The sequence below is a fragment of the Spermophilus citellus genome, assembly GCF_964194105.1.
Source record: "Spermophilus citellus genome assembly, chromosome: 5".
In the NCBI taxonomy this organism is placed as follows: domain Eukaryota; kingdom Metazoa; phylum Chordata; class Mammalia; order Rodentia; family Sciuridae; genus Spermophilus; species Spermophilus citellus.
In genome coordinates, this window is record NC_138186.1 from 362279 (window position 1) to 389481 (window position 27203).

Consider the following 27203-nt stretch of genomic DNA (forward strand, 5'->3'; position numbering starts at 1 on the left):
CACCACCCTTATGAATCCCTCATCAGCCTTCTGGGTTATGGGTGTAAGTGCCAGCACTTTGTGGAATGTGTAGCCGCAGCTCCCCCACCTTCAAGTTTTGTGGGGGAGTTAAGTTTGCCCTGGGAGCCCATTAGGCCACGGGGCCTGATGTCCATGGAAGGCTATCGCTTAGGATCCCCCACCCCTGGCTCCGCGGGCTAAAAGGTCTTAGATTCCGTGGTGGGGACTAGGGCGAGAGGTGCAGGGTGGGTGGGGAGCAGCAGCTCCCAGGAGCAGACTACCTCAGGGAAGGAAGCATATTGGGTTTCTGCAGTCTAACCATTCCACAGGGAAGGCCTTTCTGGGCAGCGTGGAGTGCAGGGCTGCTGGCACTGTGCCTGGCGTGGCCTTGGCAGGGCCCAGCTGGTCCCAACTGCTGGCCCATTCCTACCTTCAGGCACTTCAGAGAAAAACTAATGACAGCCTTGGTACAGTGGACATTTTCATCCTCCACCGGCTGGGTCCCCTCGCCTGTCCAGGTGAGGAGAGGAGGCCTGGCTGCCTTCCTGTCTCCATGGATGCTATTGGAGTCTCCTTCAGCTGTCTGGGTTGTAACCTCTCCAGTTTTCCAAAACAGAAAGAAATATCCAGATTCATCTTTCATCAAAATGGAGCTTTGTGCAAAGAAAAAACGTTACCCTAACTCTACAGGATCTGAAGGTAAAGCCGCCTTGAGATACGTTGAGAGGTGGTGCCTGGGGTCACTTCCATGCTGAGGCGCAGAACACAGTTCTCAGCAGAACTAACCGCCTGAGGGGCAAAAGTGATAAGTACAATGATTTTTTTTTTTTTTTTAAGACAGAACCTTTCGGCATTGCTCACTTCAACATTTTTTTTTTAAAAGAGAGTGAGAGAGAGAGAGAGAGAGAATTTTTTAATATTTATTTATTTTTTTAGTTCTCGGCGGACACAACATCTTTGTTGGTATGTGGTGCTGAGGATCGAACCCGGGCCGCACGCATGCCAGGCGAGCGCGCTACCGCTTGAGCCACATCCCCAGCCCTCACTTCAACATTTAAGATTTTTCAAAGTGTTGTTTTTTTTTTTCTTCCCTTATTTCAGGAGACATTTTGCATGAGGTATTTGAAATTCAGGAACATTTTGATTCTTCTTGAAGTGCAGGAAATATATACGCTCCCTTAAAAACAACAACAACAACAACAAACAATAGGAGCTTCACCCTCAGAAACTCTTAGAAAGAACCTGGCAGACACTTCCCATGGTGGTCGGGAGAAAGATCCACATGTCAAAGTGGTACCTGAATATGCACCAATTAGCCCAAACAAAAACAAAAACCCCCAACAAAAACCAAAGTCCCCCTCCCACCCCCCAGTAACACACAACTCAAAGGGAGTCAGAACTCCAGTGCAGTAAAGAAAGCTGAGGAAAAGGTTTATGGTCTGAGGAGTCCGTATGTTAATTAAGAGCAAACCAGGCCTCAAAACTCAATAGCTAGGCAGTTCATCCAAGGGGGCATCTCTGCTTTGAGAGGACCATCCCAGCGCAGGCCGGTCACAGGGAGGGGAATTCAGTCGCTCCTTTCTGGAGGGTGTGCAAATCTTTCCAATTCCTGGGTGCCTTGATTCTGGCCTTTAAGGCCCAACCATCAAGGCCTGATCCCTGGTGGCATAAATGTCCTGGGAATGAGATTCCATCCAACTGTCGGCTCTGGGAGTCAGAACATTTTGCAGAAGTGAGTGGGTTTCCTCGATTGCAATCTTGACTCTGGGGGCTGGGGGAGGCCAAGGATGGGGGTGGGGAATGGTCAGAGGGCAGCAGGTTCCTATGGATTTGAAATCCAAGCAACATCCCGTGAGAAAGTTCAGCAGCAGCTGCTCCTGCTGCCTGCTCCCACCTCCTGGCCCTGCTATCCTCTTAAGGAGACCAACACGCAGTCAGCCGGAGAAGCCACTTGGTCTTCGGAGGTCCAGGAGGAAGCAGTGACAGAGGTGGTGGTGACAGTAGGGGTAAGAGGGTGGAAATGCCAGAAAAATCTAAGGGCTTTGCATGTCCATCTGGGCTGCTGGGAACTTGGAAATACCCAGACCCCAAGGCCCCGAGGAGGCCAGCCCTTGAGGACTGGGCCCTGGCACCTATAATTCCTGGAGTCCTGGAGGCTGGTGCCAACCCCACCCAGGGCTCAGAGGGGGCCCAAGTCCCCCTTTCCAAAACTGGGCCAGCTGAGGAGTGTCTACTGTCCTGCAGCTCCAGCCTGCCCACTCCACAGCAGTCCTGGGCAGGAAGGAGCAGGGCGAGGAAGGTGGTGGCCGCTGCCTCGGACTGAGAGGGCACTTTGTAAAGGGAGATGCAAAACAACCAGGAAATGCCAGAGGTCACCTCAAGGGCACAAGGCACAAAAAAAGAAAGTGGAAGGAATTGGTAGAACAGTGAAAAGCCCCCGACAGAAAAGCGAATTCCTGATGGGTACCACCCTCCAATAGCTGATATCGATAAATAGAGAAGTGGGGGGGAAACAGCAGCAACACCAATGTGACCTTGGCTTCCAAGACAGTGTGGACGCTCCTGAGCAGTCAGCCCGCCTCCCAGGACAGCCGCTTCAGGGTTCGGGTGTTTCGCTTCACCCCAGAGTTCTTCAGTGTCTGAGAAGTTCGCCCTTCTGGGTTTTCTTGGATTTGCACTTGGTAAACTTGAAAGGTTAGGAGTCCTGTTCGCGCCCAAGAGGAATGGCGCTCACAGCGCTTTCTAGGGTGAGCCACTTTCTAGGGTGAGCCGGAGGAGCGAGCTCGGCGTCTAAGTCTCTTCCGAGTTCTGGTGAGAGGCTCCAGCTTCATCTGTTTAGAGGGTGGCACTCCTTCCAAGTCCTGAGAGATTGTGGACGTCTCCGCCGCCAGCCTACTTTCTCTGAACTGCTCCTGGAGCTTCCATCCAAGACTAAGTTCTGCTCATCAGAAGCGGCTTCGGCCCCAGGGTGCTCCTTCCCCTCTCCACTTTGGCTTCCAAGCCGTCGCTGGGCCTCTGGGGTTGGGCTCTGGTGCCGGGCTGGAGTTGCTGCTGTTCTCCTGTGGGATGGGGGAGGCATCTGCTAGGGAGCTCTGGTTGCTGTTATCGTCGTGCATGTCCATCATCCCGGGGAGGAGCTGTTCTCTGGGGTGGTGGCCTGGGAGCCACACTTCTCCTCTTGGCCTTTTTTCTTCTTGTTTTTATCATCAACTTTTGGCTCCGTCACAGGGACCCATTTGTAGATTCGTAGGGACTTGTCACCCACAGTCACCCACTTCTCCCATTTGCGCACTTTCTCCATAGCTGCCATGACCCTCTTGACATCATCTTTGGCCCAGCTCCTGGTCTCGGCTGGAAGGGACCTGCCTGACATGGTTCCGGCGGGGAGAGAGGCTGGGGGAGTGCGCTCACTCACTCACACACAGACCACACACTCTCTCTCTCTCTCACACACACACACACACAAAGCCTGATGCCACCACGCGCCGGGACCTAGTGCCTTCAGCTTCTTTCTAAAGCCCTTTATGGGCTTCCACGTCCCAGCAGTCCAGCATGACTCCAGATTGCACAGTGAAGACTGAGATGATCATCAGGAGGACCCCAAATCCATTTGTTGTACTCATGCATGAGAGAGGCTGCTGATTTTAGGGCTTGTTACTCATGAGGGTTTGTTTGTTTGTTTATATGTTTATTTATTGTGTGTGTGTGTGTGTGTGTGTGTGTGTGTTGTTTTCTTTTTGGTACCAGAAATTCAACTCGGAGGTGTTCATCCACTGATTCACATTCCCACCCCTTTTTTACAAAATATTTTTATTTAGAGACAGGGTCCCTTTGAATTTCTTAGGGCCTCACAAATTTGATGATGCTGGCTTTTAACTCTTTCTCTTCATGAGTCCTGAGATTTTTAAATGTAGGGGAAACAGTATCTCAAATCCAGAACAAACATCTGAAATCCAGAACTTCAGTTTATCTCTCCATAGGTCTCAGAATAAACCCCTAGTTTTCTAGCTCTCTGTTCACATATCCAAATCTAGGATTCTCGGTTCACAGTGAGTAAGTATAAAATAGAATAGATAGTATAATGACCACGTAATGCGGATAATGAGCCTCACTCAAACACACCTGGCCGCTAACTGGTGTTCTGCCCAAAACCATGAGTAAACTTCTAAGATGGCACACAAAAATGAATTTTTTTTTCTGATATCATTCCTCATACCACATGGTGGGCGTTCTATTTCTTCTTGCTTAAATCGATTTTTTTTCTTCAAAATTTATGAGACAAGCACCCAGATTCAATTGGCAAACTGAGAAATTTTGGTTCATCTCAAAACTCCACTTTCAACATTATTAATCATTATTTCCCCATGTTTTATTTCAAATGTATGTGTCATTCTTAATGTTTTTCTTCAAGAACTGGAGGGCAGTTTTAAAATATTTTCATTTCTCATTCTGAGATTTTCACATGAGAAGAAAGCAGAATAAAATTAGGTGACATTAAAAAGAATGAATCTCTCCTAAATGAGGTTTATGTGTCCCATTTAAGGATTTTTAAAAACTGTAATGGGTCATCAATTGAGGGTTTATTTATTTATTAATTTGTTTATTTATTTATGGTCAGACCATTTTATTAAAATAACCCACAGAGGGGCTGGGGTTGTGGCTCAGTGATAGAGAACTCACCTAGCACGTGCAGGGTCCTGGGTTCGATCCTCAGCACCACATAAAAATAAGTAAATAATAAATAAATAAATAACCCACAGAAACATGCCAAACATTTCAGGAAATTCTTTTCTTCTGGTGTGGCAGGAAAAAATAAAAGTGGGACTAACTTGAATTTAAATTACATGCAAGTTCAATCTCTCTCTCTCTCTCTCTCTCTCTCTCTCTCTTTCTCTCTCTCTCTGTCTCTTTTTCTGTATTGGGGACTGACCCCAGGGCCTCATGCTTAGAAGGCAAGTACTCTACAAGCTGAGCTATTTACTCAGCCCCATTTTTTTGGGGGGTGGGGGAGACCAGCAATTAAAGTCAGGGGCACTCTACCACTGAGCCACATCCCTACCCCTATTTTGTATTTTACTTAGAGACAGGGTTTCACTGAGTTGCTTAGTGCCTCACCATTGATGAGACTGGTTTTGAATTCATGATCCTTATGTCTCAGTCTTGTAAACAGCTGATATTACAGGCATCAACCACCATGCCTGGCCAACTTCAAACGTAAGGGCTAAAGTACACAGCAAATTAGTTCAAAGTCCATGTCAATATCTTGGTACTATATATATAAAGTTGTTGATAGACCTTATATTTTATTTACTTATATGTGGAGCTGAGAATTGATTCCAGTGCCTCACATGTGCCAGAGAAGTGAGCCCCAGCCCCAGCCCCCTGGTACATTTTTTATGGGGGATATTGGAGATTGAACTTAGGAGCACTTGACTACTAAGACACATCCCCAGGATTTTTTTTTTTTTTTACTTTATTTAGAGACAGGATCTCACTGAGTTTCTTAGCACCTTGCTTCTGCTAAGGCTGGCTTTGAACTTTTGATACTTCTTCCTCAGCCTCTTCAGCAACTGGGATTACAGGCTTGCACCAACACACCCAGCCCCTGGTACATTTTTAATACCTGTTTTACGTAGATTTTAACCAGTAGCCTTCACTTTTTTTCTAATATATATTTGATTTGAATCCATAACCCAGAAATCAGTGAAACAGAATCTATTTTTTATCTTCAACACTGCTTTTGGTTATGACAGTATCTGAATTCAGGTTCCCCATTAAAGAATTTACTATGTCTTCTGTTCTCATTCTGACCTCCCATATGACCTAGTTCTGAGTTTTAGAATATCTGAAACAAGGTTCCCAGAGATTCCAAACTTTTTGGAGTATTTAGAAAACACCACTCTCTGAGTCTTGCCTTCTAGGGAGCAGTTTGAATTTTAAGTGTGCAGCTTCTGAAGGGATGGACTAATTGGATGCTTTGCAGCTGGAAGGCATTTTCTGATATACTTTCTATCTAAAAGGTACTTTGTTTGTTTCCTTTTATTAGATTCTGTGAATAAAGGAATAATAAAAATAGACGTGTGGCAATATATTTAGCAAAAGGATTCCAAATTTTTTACATATATACCCAGAGTTATTATTACTGGATTGAATTATTCTTTATATCTTTTTTATTTATTTAAATACTGGAGATTAACCCCAGGGCACTTTACCAGTGTGCTACATACCCAGTCTCCAACACTTTTATTTATTTATGTATTTTTGAGAGAGGGTTTTACTGAGTTTCTTAGGACCTTGCCAAGTTCTTGAGGCTGGTCTTTAACTTGAGAATAAACTCCTAGTTTTCTACCTCTTATCCTCCTAAGCCACTGGAAGTACAGGCATATATGACCTTGCACTGCTACCCCAAATTATGACTAGTGGATTATGTGGCATTTTTATTTTGGGCTTAGAACCTTAACACTTTAATAAAAATATATTTGTTAAATTTATATTGTCACCAACATTTTTACATATTTGTGTACCTGGGAATCCCTATGAATTATGAGATATTTGCTTGGTTTTGTATGGTTTGGTGCTCAGTATTGAACCCAGGGGTGCATACCACTGAGATACATCCACATTCTTTTTTATGTTATATTTTGAGACAGGCTCTCATTAAGTTGATTGTAGCCTTGTTATGTTAATGAGGCTGCCTTTGAACTAATAATTCTCCTGTGTCATTTTTCATAGCTTCTAGAATTTCAGGCATATGCCACCATACATGACAATCTTAGATTTTTATAATAGCCATTCCAACAGTACTGCATAGGCTGCAGAAAATTAGTAGTAATTAATATTAATAATTTAATTCTCATACTTGTTAAAGTGTGAAACATATACTTTGAAAGCTATGGCTATAGCAAGTGAAAAATACAGCCTAATTTCCTTTTAAGATTGGAAGCCATCTCATCGTAAAGGCATGAAAAGTTAATTTCTGCTTCATTATAAATTACCATGATTTGTAAACTTGCTTGAAATGCCTACCAGTGCCTTGAACTCACCCATGTCTGGTTTTCCCTGATGAGATAACAACCCTCCCTGAAACTTTAGTGATGACTCATAAATTCTGGCTTTCCCTGACCAAATAACAACTCACTCTGAAACTTTAGTGGTGCATCATACATTTTGATGTTGTGATCTAAATTTACTCCCTAAGTGCTAAACCATTTAGACCATTAACTTACTACATGCCTTTGTATTATGCTTGTCAAAACCCTGTTATCCATGTAAGTTCTCAAGTCACCCCGCTTTTGCAACTTTTTGTGCTATGAAACTGCAGTCCTAGAGAACTGGAGTGCTGTCTTCTTTTCCCATGGGTTTCAGGAGAGACTGTTATGCTCAAATGTGGGACCCCCAAAAGACCACCAGAGACCAAGATTGATGTAAGTACCAAAGAGGTTTTTATTGCAAGCTAGCTCAGTCCTCTACACACACAGCAACTGGTGGCTTAGAGGCCCTGAGCCCGGGGTTTGCAGCAGTTTTATAACTCTTTGGGGAAGGCAGGTACCCCACATGCATCATAGCCTCTCTTAGCAAATCATCACACACCTTGGGAAAATCATAAACAACTCTAAAACATGATTAGCACATTCACTGTTGGGAACAAGTTGGGTAAGGGTGATTGGTTAGTACAAGATGGGGATTCATTTGAACTGATTGGCTTAGGCCATGAGGAGAGTATGTGCTGAACTATATGGTTTCCCAAAATGTTATCAACCACCATAAACTACTGGAAGGGTCATTTGGAATCCCAGGAATTTTCCCTGTCTCATGCTGATTGATGGGTGCTAGTGGGTTGCTATGGGTCCCCACCTAGCCTGACTGAGTCAGGGACACCTGGCACAGCAGATCTCTCCTGTTATTTGTAGATAAACAACACAGCAGGGTGGGTATGAGCCTAGGAGTGCTCTGTGGGTCTTTGCAAGGACAAGAGTCATGCCCCCTTCCTTGGACAGTCTTTGCTCTGAGGTAGAGGTTGGTTTCTCACCTTGTACCTTATGTTTTTTTTTTTTTTTTTTAGCTGTAGCTGGACACAATACCTTTATTTCACTTATTTATTTTTATGTGGTACTGAGGATTGAACCCAGGGTCTTGCACATGAGAGGTGAGCACTCTACAGCTGAGCCACAATCCAGCCCCTTATGTGTTGTTTTTATTGGGCATTTTTACTTTAGGGGGTTTCTTCCCAGTTCAAAGTTCAATCTGTCACCTAAAAAGAACAGAGATAAAAAAAAATTTAAATAAAATTTGATAGTTATTTCATTAATTTATATTAATTCCTGAATAATATATAAGCATATATAATCCATAAACTGAAATGACCTTATATGTAAGTTTAAATGAAAATGTTCTGTTGGTTGGGTTAGTTCCCACTTATGGAAAAAAACCTTGCCTTAAAATAACAGCAGCCTGGGGTACATTTCTCAGATTTAAAAAAAAAAAAAAAAAAAAGCAGCACTCAATGACCTGAGATTCTAGCCCTTATTCATTCCTGAATTGGATAATATTCCCTGTCACTCAAAAAAAGGGCTCACTTCTCTCACATTCAATGTTCATGATCTGAAGCTCCTTCCAATCAAGAGCATTTTGTGGGAACTGTCCAATCCTGTGTGTCATCAGGTAGGAGGAGGGTGGGCTTTCACTTCTTATCTCCGGAGTCCTCCATTTTTTCCATTTGAATCTCACACTTCAGAGTCACAGGTTGTTCTGCTGTGCAGGAACTGAGGATCCCAAGTAGCCCTACTCCTGAGAACCGGGCAATGGTGAGTGTGCATTGGTCTAGCAAGGGAGGCTGGGGCAGAAAGACTATTGGAACCACAAGACTGGCTGTGTTGAAAACAGGAGCTAGCAGATTGGGACTCTGGGCAGTCTCTGGAGTCTGCAGGCTTAAGTCCTCCACTGGGCCACTATGTCCTCAGTCCTATTGGCCAACCAGGTGGGGAACATGTCAATGGTAGAGACTCTTTGCTGCCTTCCTTATGCTCAAAGGGCATCCTCAGCACCTGCATAAAATACTATGTGGCAGGGGTGTTCCTGCAGCCCAGATGCTGGAGATTGACAGGTGGAATAATTAACAAAATCAAATCTCCAAGGGCCATTTCCTGCAGGAGAGGAGCTGTCATTTTCGGGTACCTAATTTCCTCTTGAGCCAGCTAATTTTCATTTTGACTTTCTTTTATTTTTAGTTTCTTCATTGTTATTATTTTGTTAAAGTTAGGTGAACTGAGGGATACTGTACTACTTAGCCATATCCTTGGTAGTGAAGCCAGATTTACAGATAGGTAGTTAGTGTAGTTAGGTAAATTGGGTCTAATATTCAATAAAATCAAGAATGAACACCATATTGAGAATGGAGTCCAGGAAGAGGGGAATTGAAAATGTCCCAAGGCCCTGAGCCCATCCCAAGGAAATTTTAATGAAGCAGCTCACAGCAAACATGGAGATGGTAATCCAAAAGCCCTTTCTGCCCAGATAACTCCTTCAGCCCACCTGTCCCCCACACTTTGGGCCTTCCCACCTACATTCCATCACTGCAAGATAACAGAACAAAGGACAGCAATGTGACAGGAATGCAGGACAGCTGAAGGAAGACCTTAGCTATAAAAAAAAGCTAAAAAGACCTTACTTAAAAAAAGAAAAATCCCTTTCATGGATTCCACCTCTTGGGTCCCCTTTTTCCTCTGGGGAGAAGTCTTTTCTACTGTCCTTTAATAAGGCTTCTACTTTTCACTCTAAACTTGCCTTGGTGCACTTCTCTGGTGTTATGCTTCAGCATTGGGGAAGCAAGGACTATTCACCAGTAAATAGCCCTAAGAGGTATAAATTTATTTTGAGAAAGGTCCTATCTAAGTTGCTGAGATTATTTTTGTTATGGTTTGATTTATCTAGAATTTGCTATTACAATAAAACATACTGTTTTTACATACATATGCATTCATATGGGGATCTTATTTATATTGTGATGTTTTGATGATTATTGTAATATTATAATTTCATAATATATATGAATAGTAGTAGGTCATGATGAGTTCTTTTGTTGCTCTTATAATTGAAAAGGTTTTTGGCTAAAGTTACATATAACTTTGTAGATGAATTTTGAAAATTTATGCTTTGGTTTCTTATTTCATTTAAAGTAAAGCTTGTTTTTTTTTTCTTTATTATTATTGCATCATTGTTGTATTTAATAGTCAGGTTTATTTTGACATAACCATAATACATGGAATATAATTTGCTCTCCTTCAATATCCAGTAGTTCCCCTTTCCTTATTCTCCTACTTCTTCTATCATATATTTATTTATAGTTTTATTTTAATTATTGCTTTATAGAATACAAATAAAAGTAGACTTCACTGTGATATATTCATATTTGTACATAGCAATTTGGTGAGATATATTGTGGGTTAATTTGAAGGAAAATTATCACCTTTATAATGATTAGTTTTATCATCTATACATGGGATCTGTAATTCAGTGTTTTATGTGCTTTTTGTGACTTTTATTTTCTCATAAGTTCTACATATTTTGTTTCTAAAAATGTACACATGTGAAATACCACTTTCATCAGGCACCTATGTAAAATTATACGTAGTGTTTTATGCTCTTTTTTACACTGGATATATTATGAAATGAGACTGGCCCTAGCGACCATTTTTCCTACAGATTATTATTTATCTCTTCCAAGATGTATACTGTATTGTGCCATGCCCTTGGGCTTCAAGTGTTTGGGTGAGTACCATTGCATAGTTACATGTTATCAAGGTCCCATATGCTCTAATTTCAGTAAGTCTCTGTGATGGGGAGAATCATGTATATTCAATAGCAAAATAGTTTCCACAAATAGATACTAATTTAAACTCCTTTTGAGTTAATGATTATTAATTTGTTTTAAATGTCCATCAATATTACTTAATTTTTCCCATGATGGGTGTTTATTTTGTATTTATTAAATTTCTAAAGATTTTGAATTTTTATAGTTAATAAACATATTTCATGTATAAATTTGCAGTTCAAACTTCTGTCCTTTATATCTTTTTGGCTTAAAAGATGAGAAAATGATCCAAAAATGCAGCTAGGGATTGATTTTAAGAAAAAGAAAAAGGTTTAAATTATTTTTTTAAATTGACTTTTTTCTACTCATCATTTATTATAAGTTTCTTGTATGTTTGTCCTTACAAACATAGGTTATTTAAAGTGGATTCTAGGGCTTATCTTTGTTAATTACTATGGGAAAATTAAATAAGAAATTTCTCTACACTATGGCTGCAGGAAAATGAATAAATTTCTTTAAAATCATATGGTAATAAAATTATTAAATGACATATTTACTAAACATCCACTCCTTAAAAAAAATTTTTTTCTGTAATGTTTTTGGCAGTGAATTATGAATTCTATTTCTGGAATTTGGGGTTTAATATAAAATCATATGGAATACAATTTGGCCAATCCTAGAAATATTCATACATAATTTGTTGTTTACTTAATGATATGTTGTGGAGACAGCAACTAATGAACATATTTATTTTTAGAAATAGTTACTTTTTTTCTTTTCAGTTTCTAATAAGCCTTTTAGATTTATTTCCTTACTGAGTCCCTCAGGGCCACTGATGTGTTTTTTTTTCATTTTGTAATCTCCAGGCATTTACCCTTCTAAGAAATCTGTCTTGTGAGCTCTGTTTCTGAAAAGTTTCTTAACATGAAAGAAAAAAAGTATTTATGTTGCCCTGAAATGTATTCTCAAGGCACTCTCTTCAAAATGGAGAGAAAATAATATTTCCCCAGACTGACATCCCTGTGTCAGGAGCTAACAATACATTGATGGTCTTTGAAGAAATTTCTACAGTTCTGTCTCTGGGTAGTTTTCTGTGGGCTGCTGAATTGCCATTTAGTATCCAGATACCCATGTTTTTTCATCTCTACTATGGGAATAATTTTAGAGGGCACAGATGAATAATGCTCTCCGTGGAGGCTATGAATACCTGTATGTTCTGTGGTGCACAGCTGACAAAGCCCCTGGGAGCCACTGTGCAGATTCTAATTGGTTAACAATTATCTGCTACTCACATGAATTTTCTTTCAAAAGCTTGTAATAACCTTTTCACTTTAGGCATCCATGTCATCCACATTCCCAAGTATAAAAGTTTGAATCTTTCTTTTCTGAATTCCAGGTTTCATTTCTCTTATGGTTCAATGTGATGCAAATATATATATATTGTCTTTCATTTACACAGTGTTTCTAATAAAAAATGTTCTCTGCTCCAAGCCTATATTTCCCATGTCCAGCTATGTTTAGAAAATGACATAGAAAATTGTATTTGATAATTTATGAAGGAGAATTGAGAATACTTCTTGCTCGTGTCTCCCTTCCTTAGAAACTGAACCAGAACTATGCTTGGCCCTGTAAAGGGAGCACCACAGTCAATCAGATATATAGAAAAAATGTTGATTGATTGTATATTCTCTTCTAAGAATTCTCTGTAAAGATCCTTGGCCCACTTCTTGATTGGGTTGTTGTTGTTGTTGTTGTTGTTATTATTATTATTATTATTTGCTTAGCTTTTTGAGTTCTTAATGTGCCCTAGAGATTAGTGCTCTATCTGATGTGTGAGGGGTAAAAAATTCATCCTAGGATGTAGGCTCTCTCTTCCCCTCACAGATTGTTTCTTTTGCTGAAAATAAACTTTTTAGTTTGATTCCATCCCATTTATTGATTATCTGTTTTAATTCTTGTGTTATAGGTGTCTTATTAAGGAAATTGGGGCCTAATTCCACATGATGAAGATTAAAGCCTTCATTTTACTCTATTAGACACAGAGTCTCTGGTTTAATTCCTAGGTTCTTGATACACTTCCTTTTCAATGACCACTTCCCCCTTTCCCAGTATTATCAGTTACTGTTTTGCAGTATTATCAGTTACTTTATCCATATTATATTTCAAATGAACATGGTATTTTCAATTGTTATAACAAAACTGGATGAGACTTTTAAAGTATTTTTTTTTCTCTCTGGGTACAATGATACATGCATATTAATTATAGAGACTCAAGTGGGTAAGCCAGTAAGATTGCAATTTCAAGGTAAACATCCGTAACTTAGACAATTAGAAAAACCTGTCTCAAAATTTTAAAACATGGCCGGGTATGTAGCCCAGAATTAACATGCTCCTGTTTCAAATCTTCAGTACCATAGAAAAAAAAATCAAAAGCAAAATTTTTGTTGTTGTTGTTGTTTATGAGGATTTTACATGATGGAAAAGTAAAGAAGAATCCCTTGATCTTGGCAAAATCATGAGTTTCTATTCTTCCTTTGTGTCTCCAAGGGCAGACCACTTTTCAGAGTGTTTTTATGCTCTGATTTCCTTTTGTGGAATGTATATGAGAGCATTCCCATTCCCTACTCTAGTATTTTCCTGGAACTGTGTTTCAGAACTATGTAATATGAGGATCCCACAGCTGGCACATCTAATGCCTCTTGTAAGCCCAGACCAGTACTTGGGGCTTTTCTTGTTCAAGAGCAGTATAAATGTAGAGGGTTTAGTTTGTCAAAGAAGTAACTGAGAGAACTCTCAATTTCCATTTTTTTAAAATGTCTTCACTAATTTTATAGTCTTGCACAGTGTTTCATATAATTGGAGTACTACTTACTATTCCACTTTTTCAGAGTAGCCATTCTAACAGCTGTGCTCAAGCTGCAGAAGATCTTATAGTTGGCTGGTGCACTAAAATTCTGATGCAAGCTTTTTAGATTCCAGGGTGCCTTATGCTCACTGGAAAAAAATTGATGTACACCTATTTTAGAAATAAAGAGGGATCTGTGATTCTAATAATTTTTCTTCACTAATATTAGAGATTTTAGCTCATTACAATGTTTGCACACCAATGTGAAGCCACTCCTTTTTGATCTAGAGAGATTTGCACCTGCACAGTTGCCAGTGCTTTCAATGCTTTAAGGTTTCAGATGTAGTCCATTGAATGTAAAATGTTAATATCGGGACAAATTACTTACAGAAAGAATTGGTTAGGTCTGGTGTTATTACTGAAGTGAGCTGGGTGCGAGAGCTCAGGAAGTGCTAAACTGCCACTTTGGATTTCAGTGGTGGTCTGTATTTCCCTGTTCATTATTTGGTACCTTCTAGATAAACATTCAACTGTCAGCAACAGCTATTTGCATTTTTAGAGAATGTTGGCAAATCCCTCTAAGGGATTAAAGGTTCCCTTAAGATTTAACACCTCTTCCACTCTGGTCTAATGGAAAAAAGCTCATGGATCTTGCATGGCCTTAGAAAACCACTTACATTTTTCCCCCTGGAGTTGATACTCGTATACATCGTATTCCTTCCTCTGTGTGTACAGATAAATTAGCATTCAAACCTGAAATCTAAAAAGCTTGCATCAGAATTTTAGTACACCAGCCAACTATAAGATCTTCTGCAGCTTGAGCACAGCTGTTAGAATGGCTACTCTCAAAAAGTGGAAGAGTAAGTAGTACTCCAATTATGGATATGGAAGAAGGAAACACTGTGCTAGACTATAGGAAATTTAGAGTTAAATATGCTGTATTTTATTTTTTTATTTTTTATTTTTTTTTAGAGAGAGTGAGAGAGGAGAGAGAGAGAGAGAGAGAGAGAGAGAGAGAGAGAGAGAGAGAGAGAGAAAGAGAGAATTTTTTTAATATTTATTTTTTAGTTCTTGGCGGACACAACATCTTTGTTGGTATGTGGTGCTGAGGATCGAACCCGGGCCGCACGCATGCCAGGCGAGCGCGCTACCGCTTGAGCCACATCCCCAGCCCAATATGCTGTATTTTAAACCCAAATCAGTCTTCCTTTATTCCTATTAACACTGGATTTGGGCATTTTGTTCTAGTAATATGGCTTATTGTTCAAATCAGGATGATGCTCAAGTGCATTCTACTCATCTCTTGGTAGATTTTTTTTTCAGTTTTCCAATGTGTGTGCCTATAATTCCTTTACAGTTTTAAGAAGGACTCAATACAGGAGTATATATTTGGTGTATCCATAAATGGAGGGAGGCTTGTATTCTGCTTTTATTTTTATTTTATCTTTTTAAAAATTATCTTTCTTTATATCTGCTGTTTGGTGAATGCTTGTGTATAATTCCAGTGTTACACACATTCTGCACACAAGTCCCTACTTGTGATCTGTGTCTCTTGTTCTAAATTCTACTTTGAGGTTGGATTGTAGCATTCATTCACATTAAATACTTTTATTGATATGTTTTGATTTATATACTTACAAGACTTAATAATAAAATGATATTTGCATACATATGAATTACCCTATGTAGTTTTCTGTATTATGATTTCTTTATCTTAAAATTACTACACTGTTGTAATATTATAACATGTATTAGTGTCAGGTAATGATCACTAGTACATTTGCTCTTATATATGAGAGAGTTCTTGGCTAATTTTATATACATTTAAATTTCCAGGAGAATTTTAGAAGTTTTTGTTTTGATTTCTTCTTTAACAAAAAGTAAATCATGGTAAAATTTTGACCAGTTATTATTATAGGTTAAATTAGGGAAAATGGTCATTTTTATAATAGTTTTCTTTGTAAATATGTTGAATATTTGAGTCTTTTATGTGCTTTTTCTGTATTTTTATTTTCTCTAATACTGCATATTCCTTTTTTAAATATACTTGCATATGAAATGCAATATTCATGTGACATCAGCATAAAACATACATGGTATTTTATACTGTTTGTCAAACTGGATATAATACATCAAAAAAATTCTAGCTTCTAGAATTTACTATTTATAAAATTTACTAATTTTTTCTTCCTCTTTAACCATGCCCCTTTGTTTCAACTCTGGAAGAATATGGCTGTATTCTCATATGTACAGTCGCTGTAATTTTAGACTCTGTTTCTTGTGTGGGTGTATCATATACATTTGATTACAAAACAGTTTCTACAAATGGATAATAAAAGCTTAAATTTTTATTTTCCTCTTTTGTGAATGCATTTATTCCACATATTCATCAGTACTATTTAATTCATCTATATGATGTGATTTTATTCAATGCTACCTAATTTCTAAAGATTTTGAGTTTTAATGATTATTGAACACTTAGATATATCCTTTTTTAAAGTGGCTCTTCAAGAAGTTATTCTGCTTTTCTTTTGCAATGTTTTATTTTTTCTTTCTTCTTATAAGTGTTTGATTATATGTGAGGAAATTAGTTTTTTTTTTACCTTGTCACTTTTGCACCTTTTAATGTAATAATTTGATGAATAGATTTTGTATATTAATATTTTGTAATTCATAAGTTTAAACATATTATATTGTATAATTTTGAAAACAAAAAACTATTTTTTTTTTCTTTTGTGATATTAGGGATTCAACTAAAGTGTCCTATTGCTGAGCATATCCTCAGCTCTCTTTTAAATTTTATTTCCAGATGGGATTTGCTCAGTTTCTTCAGTTGGCCTTAAATTTTGAATTTCATGCCTTAGACTCCAGAATAGAAGATATTTCAGGTGTGAAACACCATATGCACCCTATCTTTTGTATGTAAACTTTTGAGCTTTGTACTTTCTTATATATTTCAGTATTATTTATTAATAACTTATATTCAGCATTTAATGTGTCAAAATAAGTTGTTATGTTTTATGAGTGAAGGGATAAAATAGCATTTTATTATCACACTGTTTTCCCAATATCCTAGCATCTTTCTTTGGAATGAAAGCCATTTTTCCTCTTCCCTGCACTGTAATCTTCATTATGTATCACTGCCTAAATAAAAAGAGACTTACCAAGAGTTTTATTGTTGTTGTTGTTTTCTGTAATTCCACCAATTATTTTTATTATGAGGTCTACCCTGATTGATTTAACTTCATAACATCAATCATGTGGCATCATGGTATTTTGGTCAGCAGTAGACTTTATGTACAACAGTGGATATAGCAAATGTCTTAGCAATGTACTAGTCTATACCATCTAGATTCTTGTCATTACACTCAGAGAATTGAAAAATCGCAGAATATTCTTTGGATAAATTTTTCAGAGTGTATTTCCATCAAGTGAGAAATAATTATATACGTATATATTTGCAATTATGTATTATATAATTGACATAATTTTTATTTGTTAAATTTTCAAATTTGCTAGTGCTTTTTTAATGGTATCTGCTTTTTTTGAAAATTTGTACTGAAGATTGAACCCAGGGGTGCTTAACATGAAGCCACATCCTCAGTCTTTTTTTTTAAATATAGTTTATTTAGAGACAGAGTCTTACTGAGTTGCTAAGTGCCTCATAAATTCTAAGACAATATTATATATAATATTGTCTTAGAAATTATGATCTTTTTCTCTTATCCTCCTCAGTCACTGGAACTACAGTTGTCCATCACTAGACCTGGCCCATTTGCTTTTTAAAAGCACCAACATTGATATTGGTAACCCTCTCTGTGTTATGTTCATCTTCAATAGCTTCTAATTTTGCTCTTTTGCTTAATATTTTATTTACTTTTAGTTTATAAAATTTACTTTTCATTGGGATAGATGACTTGATAATAAATTCTTAATCATTTTATGGCTTACTATTTTTTTTTCTGTATGTTTTATTTTCAACCTCAGGTTTAGATGAATTCCAATTATTGCAGCTGTATGAAGATCTAAGTGAAAGATAATAAACTGTATGCCTATTGTTAAAGTAATGAAACCACAATTTAACTCAATTTTTTGACTGCACTGTATATACCCAAAGGATATAAAATCAGCATACTACATTGACACAGCCACATTAATGTTTATAGCAGCACAATTCACAATAGCTAAGCTATAAAACCAACCATTCAATAATGAATGGATCCATTCAATGATGACAGGATAAAAAACTGTTGCTTATGTATACAATAAACTATTAATCAGCCAGAAAAAAGAACTACTTTATGATATTTGCTAGGAAATGGATGAATCTGGAGATTTTATGCTAAAAAAAGCAAACCATTTCTTTAAAACCAAAAGTTGAAAGTTATTGCTGATATGTAAAATCTAAAGTTCATAAAATGAAGAAGGGTAAGAAAAGAAGATCAGTAGATTGCACAATGGTTAAAAAAATAAATGAATAAATAAATAATGATTAAATAAATAAATAAAAGGGACAGGGATAAAAATATTAAAGATATATATATACCTGAGTGAATCCTACCATCATAACCACCAACAAGAACAGGATTTTAATTAGGATAAGATATATTCCATGCTTGCTTCATACCCTAAAAATTGATTTTACTATCAGGCAGAACTAGAAAGAACCAATAAAATATATAAAAAAAATTATATTTGTTTGAAGAGGTATATGTATATTCTATTATAAACATCATACAATATATACATCAATCAAAGTTTATATATATATGGTATGTGAAAAAATGTTAAAATTATAAAAAGGAAAATCCAAACAGGATTGTTGTTGCTATTTTGTATATTAATAATGTACACAAATACCATAAAATGTTTGAACTTAAATTCACTATTAAATATTTCCATTAACTGGTCTGTCTACCTTGTTACATTTCAAAATTTTTCTTATACCATTGGTATTGAAATTATTAGAGATCTCACTGCATATTAAGAACAGCCAGCTTTATCAGAGAAATAACAAATAAGATTTTACACTTTAGTAAATGTCTGATTAGTGGTTGTACAATTAGAATTTGAGGATTCCCTTTCTTAATTACCATAATTTTCTTATCCGAACCGTATGTATAATTTAGATCATGATATAAAAATTATAAAATATATATTTTTGTGGTAATGCCTGAGTTTTATATTGTGTTTCATAAATGTGGAGTATATATACTTTTTTGAACTTAAATCACTTTTTCTGCAGAAGTAGATAATGGTATCTTTGTGTTCCAAAACACCACTTACATGATAGTCTACTAACTCTCATTTCAACTTCAATGACATTACAGACTGTGCAAATGTTCATGTGGTCAATGTGTTTATTTATCTACCTATTCTTATTTCAGGTACTGTTAACATTCAGGGATATAGCCATTGATTTTACTGAAGAGGAATGGGAATGCCTTCAACCTGCTCAGAAAAACTTATATAAAGATGTGATGTTAGAGAACTGTATAAACTTTGCCTTCCTGGGTAAGTTTAATTTCCTTTTAAATATTTCAATTACTAATTATTATTTAATTTACTTCTGTTATGTCTTCTAGGAACTTCTCTGTAAGAATGAGTTTCAGATTTGTGTTTCAAAGAAAAAGGGCATTTTTCGTACAGATATTTTACTCTTTAATATATATTATTTTATTCTTTAATCTCTCTCTTTCTTGGTGTGTTATACATCCTTCACTTTAGATAAGTAGTACCTAACATAATTTAGTGATGTAAACTATTGTAGCCTAGACATAGCAGGGGACACAGTTGAGATGTTCAAATGGAGAAAACCAAAATAAAAAATGTTGACAGAGTAGTTATTCAGCAGAAAAAAGTTTCAGAAGCTTATGTTTATTTCTTTTTATTGTAATCATTGAACACATATTGCCCTATATTTATTACATTTTCAAATTCTTTGTAGTCCTCTGTTTTCTTCTTTACTGATGTCCCAGTTTATTCATATTAACCACCAAAACTTACCTTTTGTTGTGAGGGCCAGCATGGTCTCTTACAAATCTTCTTGTGAGGAAACCTGTAAAGAAGCAAACAGAAGAGAGACACACACATACATTGAAAAGAAAAAAAAGAAAAAACTGGCCACTCTTCTTCTTGGCTGCACATAGTATACCCCAAAATCACATAGCTTCTGTTACCACTCATACATTGTAACCCAGCCTTATTTTAACCCCAAGTGGTAGCTAACCAAGATAAGGTACAGTTAATACAAACATAGAGCCCCTTCTCCCTAAGGACATTACCACAGAAACTAGATAGTGCACCTGTAGAGTTGTCTTAATAGCTTCAGGGAGAAACTGCTGGGCATTAACATTGTGGGACTCAGGGTGCCAGTTACCATCACCCCCACACTTTCTAGTCTATTTCCAAGGTAAGAATACCTACAGCCCCACCTCCTTTTTTAAGGCCTTTTGAATAAATAATATTACTTATCTCCTTAATGCTGGTGGGGGCAAATTTGGGCAGGCATAAACAATAGCAAGTGCCAACATTAGTAAACATTCACCTATGAATATTTTTTGACCCAGATGAAATTGAGTAAACATGAAGTTAGCTATTCCAACAAGTCTAAACATCCATCATCTTGTTGGACCTTACTAATGATATATTTAATTTAATCTAACTCTTTTTAAATAAAATTACTGTTATCACTTAATTTGAAGGAACACATTTTATTAAACTTCTGATATCTTTTATGATGTAGCAATAACAGACAATCAATTGCAGCATGATTGTCAAGTATGGCTTGACAATGTTTTTGTTCTTCATGAAGCATTTAAACAGCCATGGAAACATGACTAATACTTTTTATGGTAGCATAGGCGAGTTTCATAGTAGTTTTGTAAGCCTGTTGAGCTAATCCAGGAAAACCCATTAAGGAGAATGTCAAAGCAACAAATTCTGCCTTAGAGAGAAGATTCACTGAATCATCAGAGTTTTTATCAAGAGGAATAGACATTTTATGAATAAATTGTGCAGGATGGTGACCTATTAAATACTATGTGGATGGTAAGGACACAGTTATTCTGCTAAGACAACAATGAATACCATGAGACGTTTTTGCAGGTATGTAACAATTTCATCCAAGTGAGTCAAGATATTGTAATGGGTAGTAGAAGTCCAGGATCTGACAGTACTGAATTTCCCACAGCTGGTGTACAAAATTGGAGCAACATTGTTACTAAGACCAAAGCATTTACAGAGTTTTGTGTGAGTTTAGCAATCAAAGCAGTAAGAAAGTTATCTAGAGCACATTCTAACCTCATTTTAGCCAACACCTGTTGAGCTGAGGTTGTTAATGGTTTTATATCACCCCAAGTAACTGAAATTATAGTATCTTGGGTTCCTCTTTTAACATTTCTCCTCTTTTGAGGGGAATGATTATTCTCTTGTTTGGAGGGACTCTTCTCTTCCAGGGTTAAATGAAACTTAGGAATCAGCTTGTGAAGTCCCTGATGCACATTTGTAATTGCTATATTTCATACATCAAGCTAGAGTCCAAACAGGAGATGTTGGCATAAGTGTAGCAGTCTATGCTTTTCCCCATGTGATCAAAGGAATAGGATCATGTCATGCTGGCAAGGTGGAGTCTTATATATTACCTAATTTTTTTAGCAATGGATGTTTGTGAATAAAATGTCTATTCACTGCAGATGACCAATTTTGAGTATTTAACTTTATGTTGTGTATTGAGCACATTAACTGTAAATAAAACAATATTTAATGCATATTAATATGAGAGAGGCTAGATCTTTGTTTCTGTTTTAAAAGGCAAGTATTAGGATACCACTCAACCAAAGGTTGTCCAAAAGGATTATGAGAAATTTCATGATTTATAACTGTGTCTTATTGATTCAAAATTGTGCAAAAGGATGAGATGTAAAGGGAGGGGCATTATCCACCTTTAAACAAATAGGGCCTCTGGGAGCAGATCATGCTTGTTTTCTTTCCATGCTCTCTGCTGGAACTGACTTGACAGTTCTTTCTTTAGATTCAATTCTGTTAGTAAATTTTTTTTTTCTTTTGTTTTGTGTTTTGCAATATTGCATTGATAATCATAAATATTTTGAAGTGAAAAATTCATTATACTTCTACTTTGTAAGTTGTTTTCTATATTTCTTATTTTCTATTTTCATTAATGATTTAATTTCTGAATCATTGCTTTTTATTGTGGCATGCTTGGATTCTTTTCATATATATATATATATATATATATATATATATATATATATATATCCCACTTCTCTTTATATATCCTTTAGGTTTTTAATTTTTACACTATTTCACAAGTTGCTTAGACTTGTCTTAAACTTGGTTCTCCTTGATAAGCCTCTCCCATATTGGTAGAATTTCAGCTTTTCACACTAGGAATGCTCCTCTCATTTTTTCCTAAAGAATTATTCACATATACAATTTGTGCTTATTTATATTAATATTTTTGGTCTCAATTTCACTATCTAAACTTTCTTTAAATAGTTTTTTAATTTTTTTTTAATATTTATTTTTAGTTTTTGGTGGACACAACATCTTTATTTTATTTTATGTGGTGCTGAGGATCGAACCCAGTGCCCCATGCATGCCAGGCGAGCGTGCTACCACTTGAGTCACATCCCCAGCCCCATTATTTAGTCTTCTTTGAGTTATTCATAACAGGCAGTATCCTTTTTTGTCACTTGGATTGAGCCATGCTTCTCTTTGTTTATATTTGCTGTATTATTTTTATTTGTTCATTAAAGGAGCCAACCATAGATTATATAGCCCATTGTGGGAAAAAAGTATAAAAAACTTTTAAATAAATAAAAATAGGCAAGAACAGTGCTACATCCTTGTAATATTTGCTAATTGGGAGGCCATGCAAAAGTACTTCATGTTTTAGGGAGGTCATAGAAATTTAGAAACAGCATGACTCAAAACAATTTTAAAAAGGCTTGTGTTGTAGTTCAGTGATATAGAATTTGGGGGGGTTAATCTCAAGTACTACACATGAAGAATTAAAAGTTAGATGACCTAAAGATCCAGAAATGCCAGTTCTAAATATGTATCCATGAAAATTTAAATCAGAAAATTGAAGAGATACCTCTGCTTTTGTTTTTAGTGCACATATTGTTTTCATTTAAAGCTAGGGACTCAATCAATGTATGTGCCCATCAATGATCAAATGAGTAAAAATATTGTACTTATATACTATTATTATTCAGTTGTAAAAATATTTTATCTTTTAAAGTGTTATAAGAAATAATTGCAGGACTTTGCATTAAGTGAAATGTGGCATGCAGAGATTAAGTTGCAGGAGCATTTGATTCACATGTGGAAGTCTGGAAATCAGAAATTTAGTGAGTAAAATTTTGCTCACCAGGTACTGTGTTTTGTGTAGGGTTGATATTATAGTCAAAGTCTCATATTTTTTTTTTAATTTTACTGCACATAAGAGGCTTAAGAGTTTTGTATTACCACATGGTGAGTGTATTATGTTCTTTATAAATACTATTAGAAGGAACACAATACCTTGTAAGAACAAAACTGATAATTATATGAAAAAATGATTATGTTAATTTATTCTTTTTTTGTGCATTATTTCGTTCTATTTAGTCATTTTACCTTGTACATATAGTATAAAATACATGATATATTTAGGAAATAAACAAAGGTGTATTGGTCAATGGAAGAAATCATCATATCACACAAATTTAGAAATATCAAAATCAATTTATTATACTTGATTGTTATGTGTTGACTTCATCCAAGTATTATAGCCATAGGCTATGCAAGCTTTTTATAGTCTTTTAAAATGTTTTTATGGAAAATTTTATAGACATATATGTGTATATTTCTTAGTAAGTTTTTTGTTCATATTTCTTTTTAAGAGTCCATAGCCTCTTTACCCTTGTTGAATATTTGTGGTATTATCACTTAAAATATACTAGTTATTTTCATGTCTGTATGTCATGGTAGACCAAAACCAGTTTTTGGACACTCTTTGAAAAAGCCACAAATGTTTGTATATGTTTTACATTTTTCTTATTCTACTGAGAGTGAAGGTAGCTGGTAGATATTTCCTAAATACACAATACTATCTTATGGAGGACAAAAGGCTGTGGATGATAAGAGTAACATACTTACCTTCTCTTTATTATATTACTTTTCTTAATGATGTACTCATCTTGGATACTGTGGTCTCTACAAGAATTGGGGTAATATTCTCAAGGTAATTTTGTCTATACATTTTTATTAAACTGATATTTTTTTTCTTTATGATGATTTGGGCTTACTCCTGATGTATTTATTTTATCTTAATTTCATGTTATGTATGCAAAATATATTTATCCCTGTCTAATGACATTGTTTTCTTATTTTTGTTTATTTCAGCTATGACTCTTCATGATACCCAAGAATATTCATCAGAAAAGGGCATAAAATATATATTTCACAAAGTGATAAGTGGGAAATATAAAAGTTATGATCTTGAGTATTTACAACAAGAGAAAATATGGAAAACTACAAGTGAGAGTGAACACCTGAAATCATATAAAAAATCAGGACTTGTTCACCACCAGAGAATTCACACTGGAGAGAAGCCCTACAAATGCAAAGAATGTGGCAAAGCTCTTAGTCTAAAAACAAGCCTTATTCGCCACAGAAGAACTCACACTGGAGAGAAGCCCTACAAATGTAAAGAATGTGGCAAAGCTTTCAGTAGAAAATCACACCTTAATCGCCACAGCAGAACTCACACTGGAGAGAAGTTCTACAAATGTAAAGAATGTGGCAAAGGTTTTATTGAAAAAACAGACCTTTTTAGGCACAGCAGAACTCATACTGGAGAGAAGCCCTACAAATGGAAAGAATGTGACAAAGCTTTCAGTCAAAAAGCAGTTCTTATTTACCACAGGAGAAGTCACGCTGGGGAGAAGCCCTACAAATGTAAAGAATGTGGCAAAGCTTTTAATAAAAAAACAGACCTTTTTAGGCACAGCAGAACTCATACTGGAGAGAGGCCCTACAAATGTAAAGAATGTGGCAAAACTTTCAGTGTAAAATCACACCTTATTCGCCACAGCAGAACTCATACTGGAGAAAAGCCCTACAAATGTAAAGAATGTGGCAAAGCTTTCAGTCGAAAATCACTTATTTGCCACAGCAGAACTCATACTGGAGAGAGGCCCTACAAATGTAAAGAATGTGGCAAAACTTTCAGTGTAAAATCACCCCTTATTTGCCACAGCAGAACACACACTGGAGAGAAGCCCTACAAATGTAAAGAATGTGACAAAGATTTCAGTCAAAAAGCAGGTCTTATTTACCACAGGAGAAGTCACACTGGGGAGAAGCCCTACAAATGTAAAGAATGTGGCAAAGATTTCAGTCAAAAAGCAGGTCTTATTTACCACAGGAGAAGTCACACTGGGGAGAAGCCCTACAAATGTAAAGAATGTGGCAAAGCTTTCAGTGTAAAATCACACCTTATTCGCCACAGCAGAACTCATACTGGAGAGAGGCCCTACCAATGTAAAGAATGTGGCAAAGCTTTCAGTCGAAAATCACACCTTATTCGCCACAGCAGAACTCATACTGGAGAGAGGCCCTACAAATGTAAAGAATGTGGCAAAGCTTTTCGTCAAAAAACAGACCTTATTCACCACAGCAGAACTCATACTGGGGAGAAGCCCTACAAATGTAAAGAATGTGGCAAAGCTTTCACTCGAGTATCATACCTTGTTTGCCACGGAAGAACTCACACTGGAGAGAAGCCCTACAAATGTAAAGAATGTGGCAAAGCTTTCAGTCAAAAAGTAAGCCTTATTTACCACTGGAGAACTCACACTGGGGAGAAGCCCTACAAATGTAAAGATTGTGGCAAAACTTTCAGTCGTAAAGTAGGCTTTATGTACCACAGAAGAACTCACACTGGAGAGAAGCCCTACAAATGTAAAGAATATGGCAAAGCTTTCAGTCAAAACTACACACTTGCTTAGGGTGCCCATCATTCATTGTTAAAGAATGTTTAGCTATATAAAATTTTAATACTCTATGTCACATTGTGATTTAATAGAATTTTAATAAAATATACATTAATAATGCTGAAGTATTTTATTGAATCTTATATCAGTTTATGAAATAAACATGCTATATGTGATTTCCTCAATTCTAAGTGTCTTGTGTTTTAAGAAACTGGACAATGCAAATTAAAGTTAACATATTAATATGAATAGCAGAAGCACCACGGGAAAGATGAGAATGAAGAATTGGGAGATTCCATCATTATAGGTGTAATTTTCTCAACATCTTTTCAATGTACCTAACCCAGTATTGGTACCAAAATTAATGAGCAACCTCTTCTCATGCTGAATGTGCAAGAGGCTTTTATATAAAATGAAAACAATTGCAAATGTGTCAGAGATGCATTTTACACCATTAGTTGAAAATACACTTAATTGATCAGTATCTCACTGTGTTTGTGTTCAGTGTGCAAGAAAAATGGGTAAAAAAAAATCCACATTACAGAATAACAACTTTTTTTTTCATAAGGAAACTGTCAATGTCATTTTGAAACAACATGACAATAAACTTTCCCCTATCACATAAAGGAAAGCAACAATTCTGGTAAACTTCTTCATTTTATTCTTTGAATATGCCAAGTATTCTTTGGCAAACTGCCACATATATTGTTTTAATTTCACGGTGTAAATTATATCTGGTTTTGTCTAAATTGCTACTTATTTAATACAAATTTGTTGAGAAATTAATTCTGCATTAGCTGATTAGTGAAATATAGTGAGGAATGGAAGTCATTGAAAGCTCTATGATTTGCAATCCCAGAATGGTGGGAGGAAGCTGTATATAATCATGAGAAACATATTGAGTACTATTAGTATGTTCCACATATTTGTTTTCCTTAATATCCACTTTTCACATAAACTAGTGCTTTTATTTTTTTTTAATTTTTTTTATTCCACCATTTAGCATCTCTTTAATTCTTTTTTTTTATTGGTTGTTCACAACATTACAAAGCTCTTGACATATCATATTTCATACATTAGATTGAAGTGGGTTATGAACCCCCAATTTTACCCCAAATGCAGATTGCAGAATCACGTCGGTTACACATCCACAATTTTACATAATGCCCTATTAGTAATTGTTGTATTCTGCTACCTTTCCTATCCCCCCTCCCCTCCCCTCCCATCTTCTCTCTCTACCCCATCTACTGTAATTCATTTCTCTCCTTGTTTATTTTCCCATTCCCCTCACAACCTCTTATATGTAATTTTGTATAGCAATGAGGGTCTCCCTTCATTTCCATGCAGTTTCCCTTTTCTCTCCCTTTCCCTCCCATCTCATGTCTCTGTTTAATGTTACTCTTTTCTTCCTGCTCTTCCTCCCTGCTCTGTTCATAGTTGCTCTCATTATATCAAAGAAGACATTTGGTATTTGTTTTTTAGGGATTGGCTAGCTTCACTAAGCATAATCTGCTCTAGTGCCATCCATTTCCCTGAAAATTCTATGATT

The 27203-nt window shown here is 36.3% G+C and overlaps 1 protein-coding gene and 1 pseudogene across 2 annotated transcripts in view; one reads left to right on the forward strand and one right to left on the reverse strand.

The window, feature by feature from the left end:
• Positions 1-26179, forward strand: part of LOC308650436 (uncharacterized protein) — a gene marked incomplete at its 3' end in the record, with an annotated part of 103296 nt that extends 77117 nt beyond the window's left edge. The window contains exons 10-13 of the mRNA XM_081296444.1: positions 396-518; positions 19043-19169; positions 24063-24449; positions 26160-26179. Of these exons, the coding sequence (XP_081152570.1) occupies positions 396-518; positions 19043-19169; positions 24063-24449; positions 26160-26179 (657 nt within the window). The remainder of the gene's footprint in view (positions 1-395; positions 519-19042; positions 19170-24062; positions 24450-26159) is intronic.
• On the reverse strand, positions 2791-3401 carry LOC308650353 (B-cell CLL/lymphoma 7 protein family member A-like; annotated as a pseudogene). Its single transcript has one exon. The product of its transcript is annotated as a B-cell CLL/lymphoma 7 protein family member A-like (transcript).
• Positions 26180-27203: the final 1024 nt, after the last annotated feature.